The following is a 3,284-nucleotide window of genomic DNA, read 5'->3' as shown; positions in this document are numbered from 1 at the left end:
GCCTGGCTATTTTTTGGTTGCAGCCGTCATTGTTGTTTGGCGGGTCCAGGCTGGGGATTCGAACCCGCCACCTTAGGTGTACATGGCTGGCGCCTTAGCTGGTTGAGCTATAGGTGCCGAGCCTACTCAAGTTTTTAATTTCTTCTTGTATCAGTTTTGGAAGGTTGTGATTCTCAGAAATGTTTCTAGTTCATTTAACTTTTCAGTTGTGTTCCCAGAAATTTTTTATAATCCTCTTACTGTCTTTTTTAATGTCTGTAGGGTATGTCACATGTTCCCTCATCACAACACCTTCATAACGTGTTTCCCTTTCATCTGTTTGCACACAAATGTTTGTCTCCCCTCATGAGAATGCTGACTCTATAATGACAGCAACTTTTGTCTGTTTTGTTCACTGCTATGTCCCCAGTGCCTAGAGGAGTGTTTGGCATGTGCCAGATCATGTGATAGATGCTCAGTGCATGTCTACTGTAGGAAAGGATGGATGAGAGGTGGAGTCTTCAGGAGGATACCCTCAGTATGAACACAATGGGTCTCTGTCACTCTGTGAGGGGGCTACCCCCTTTACCACTATATTCTCCAGGTTCAGCACAGTGCAAAGCACTAGGAATGGAGGTTTCTTTCTGTTCCTATCCAGCCCTGCACTGGGCCTGCCCCTAGGGGTCACGGGATTGGGGCTTAGGCCTATTTGCCTATGTCTCTGCAGAGCCACCCTCCATGCGCCTGAAGGCCCGACCCAGTAGCCCTGGCTTTTCCGTGCTTACCTGCAGTGCCTTCTCCTTCTACCCTCCGGAGTTGCAACTTCGATTCCTACGGAATGGGCTGGCAGCTGGCTCTGGAGAAAGTGACACTGGCCCCAACGGCGACGGCTCCTTCCATGCCTGGTCATCACTCACAGTCAAAAGTGGCGACGAGCACCACTACCGCTGCCTTGTGCAGCATGCAGGGCTGGCACAACCCCTCACCGTGAAGCTGGGTGAGGTCCCCTGAGTGACGATCCTCCCTACTTCTTTTTTTTCTTTTCTTTTCTTTTTTTTTTTAGAGACAGAGTCTCATTTTGTCGCCCTCGGTAGAGTGCTGTGACATCACAGGTCACAGCAACCTCCAGCTCTTGGGCTTAGGCTATTCTCTTGCCTCAGCCTCCCAAGTAGCTGGGACTACAGGCGCCCACCACAGCGCATCCTCCCTACTTCTTTTTTTTCTTTTCTTTTCTTTTTTTTTTTAGAGACAGAGTCTCATTTTGTCGCCCTCGGTAGAGTGCTGTGACATCACAGGTCACAGCAACCTCCAACTCCTGGGCTTAGGCGATTCTCTTGCCTCAGCCTCCCAAGTAGCTGGGACTACAGGCGCCTGCCACAACACCTGGCTATTTTTTTGTTGCAGTTTGGCTGGGTTCGAACTAGCCACCCTTGGTACATGGGGCCAGCATCCTACTCACTGAGCCACTGGCGCCACCTGATCCTCCCTATTTCTGATTGCCTCTGTCCCACTGCTGCCGTAGTCCTTCCCAAGTCTGACCTTCCTCCCTGCTGCTGCTAGTCCTCCTTGAGTTTGACTACCTTGTTCCGTTCTCTCTGCTGTCAGTTCTCCTAAAGCTTGATGGCTTGTCCTCCCTAAGTCTGACCATCTTCCATCTTACTGCTGGTGGTTATCATGGGATCTGACCATTTATTGTCTGCTGCTGCCAATCCTACTAACCATCTGCTGCCCTGCTACTACTAGTCCTCCTTGAGACTAACCTACTGTTTTGCGCTCCTGCTCTTCAAATTGGAACACCACCTGTACTGCTGCCACAGGTCCCTTACAGTGTGACTGGCATCTTTTTTGCTATGGCTGGTTCTTTTGTTTTTGTATGTTTTGTTTTTCTTTTTTGAGATGACAGAGTCTCACTTTGTCACACTCAGTAGAGTGCCATGGCACATAGCTCACAGCAACCTCATGCTCTTGGGCTCAAATGATTCTCTTCCCTCAGCCTCCTGAGTAGCTGGGACTATAGGCACCTGCCACAATGCCCAGCTACTTTTTAGAGACAGGGTCTTGCTTTTGCTCAGGCTGGACTCGAACTCGTGAGCTCAAACGATCCACACACCTTGGCCTCCCAGAGTACTAGGATTACAGGCTATAGCTGGTTCTTATATGCAGCTGGGGATATTCTGCCCAGACTCAGAGCATTGCCTGACATACCCTTTCCTCTGCCCATCCCCACCCCCAGACACTTAGTGCTGGGATCTCCAAGATTGAGAGGGACCAGGACAGTCCCTTTTTCCTGTCTTGACTGGATGGGGTGGAGGGTCTACTCAATGTCTCACAGCATTCTCTGGTTGCAGAATCACCAGTCAAGTCCTCAATGCCAGTGGTTGGAATCATCATTGGCTTCTTGCTGCTCATGGCAGCAGCTGTAGGAGGAGTGCTATTGTGGAGGAGGATGAAGAATGGGCTGCCAGGTGTGCAGAAAGAGGAAGAGCTCCAACAGAGGACACTTACCTGGGAGGGCAGAGACTGAAAGGGTGGGGCAGAGAATGGGAGATGGGGAAACAGATACAGAGAGAGAGGGGATAGAGACCCAGAAGGGAAAGGACAGAGAGTGGAAGGGGGCAAGGAAGGAAGATGGGGGCAGAAACTCATAGAGGGTAAGACAGTCTCTGCACATCCTACACACACACACACACAAATGGGGCAAGGGGTGGTCAGAGATCCAGGGGGTCTCAGAGACTTATGGCCTCTCCTTTTTTCCTCAGCCCCTTGGATCTCTCTCCGTGGGGATGACACTGGGGCCCTTCTGCCTGCGCCTGGCCTGTCCCAGGACCCTGACTCTCAGGATGTAAATGCATTCCCAGCAACTGCCTGAACATCCCCCCATTCTGGCTGCTAATAGCTAAAGTAGTCAGGTCTCTTTCATGCTGTGAGACCTCCTGGAATCCTGGTATCTCTGAGCCTCCAGAAGGAGTCCTGGGCCCCATTGTCATCCCTCTGGATCCCTCCTCCTGTGGTCTGCCTCCGTTCCCCTTCTTAAAATGTATATGGCTCTTTTCCATCTCCACAATATAACGTGTTTGGGCCCAAATCATTGTATCCTCATCATTTCAAGTTTTCAAGCAGGGGAGGTTAAGGGAATGGGTTGGGGGAATGAATGATATAAACCCTGGGCTTCAGCTCTCTCCTGCAGCTTACATGTTGACATGGTGGAATCTGCCAATTTTACTTATCAAGTCATGAGGCCTCACCCTAACTCACAGCAACCTCAGACTCCTGAGTTCAAGCGATCCTCTTGCTTCAGCCTCCAG

General features: G+C 50.6%; 1 protein-coding gene across 2 annotated transcripts in view; it reads left to right on the top strand.

Moving 5' to 3' along the window:
* The window catches only part of FCGRT (Fc fragment of IgG receptor and transporter), an 18,399-nt gene extending 15,335 nt beyond the window's left edge, over positions 1 to 3,064 (top strand). For both annotated transcript variants that reach the window (XM_003801484.3, XM_023507868.1), the window contains exons 5-7: positions 707 to 976; positions 2,328 to 2,444; positions 2,739 to 3,064. In XM_003801484.3, the coding sequence (XP_003801532.1) occupies positions 707 to 976; positions 2,328 to 2,444; positions 2,739 to 2,848 (497 nt within the window). In that variant the 3' untranslated portion in view covers positions 2,849 to 3,064. The remainder of the gene's footprint in view (positions 1 to 706; positions 977 to 2,327; positions 2,445 to 2,738) is intronic.
* The last annotated feature ends 220 nt before the right edge of the window (positions 3,065 to 3,284 follow it).

This window comes from Otolemur garnettii, unplaced genomic scaffold (genome assembly GCF_000181295.1).
Source record: "Otolemur garnettii isolate 467f Iridium unplaced genomic scaffold, OtoGar3 scaffold00211, whole genome shotgun sequence".
Classification (NCBI taxonomy): Eukaryota; Metazoa; Chordata; class Mammalia; order Primates; family Galagidae; genus Otolemur; species Otolemur garnettii.
Note: the sequence above shows the minus strand (reverse complement) of the source record. Positions and strands in the feature narration are given on the sequence as shown.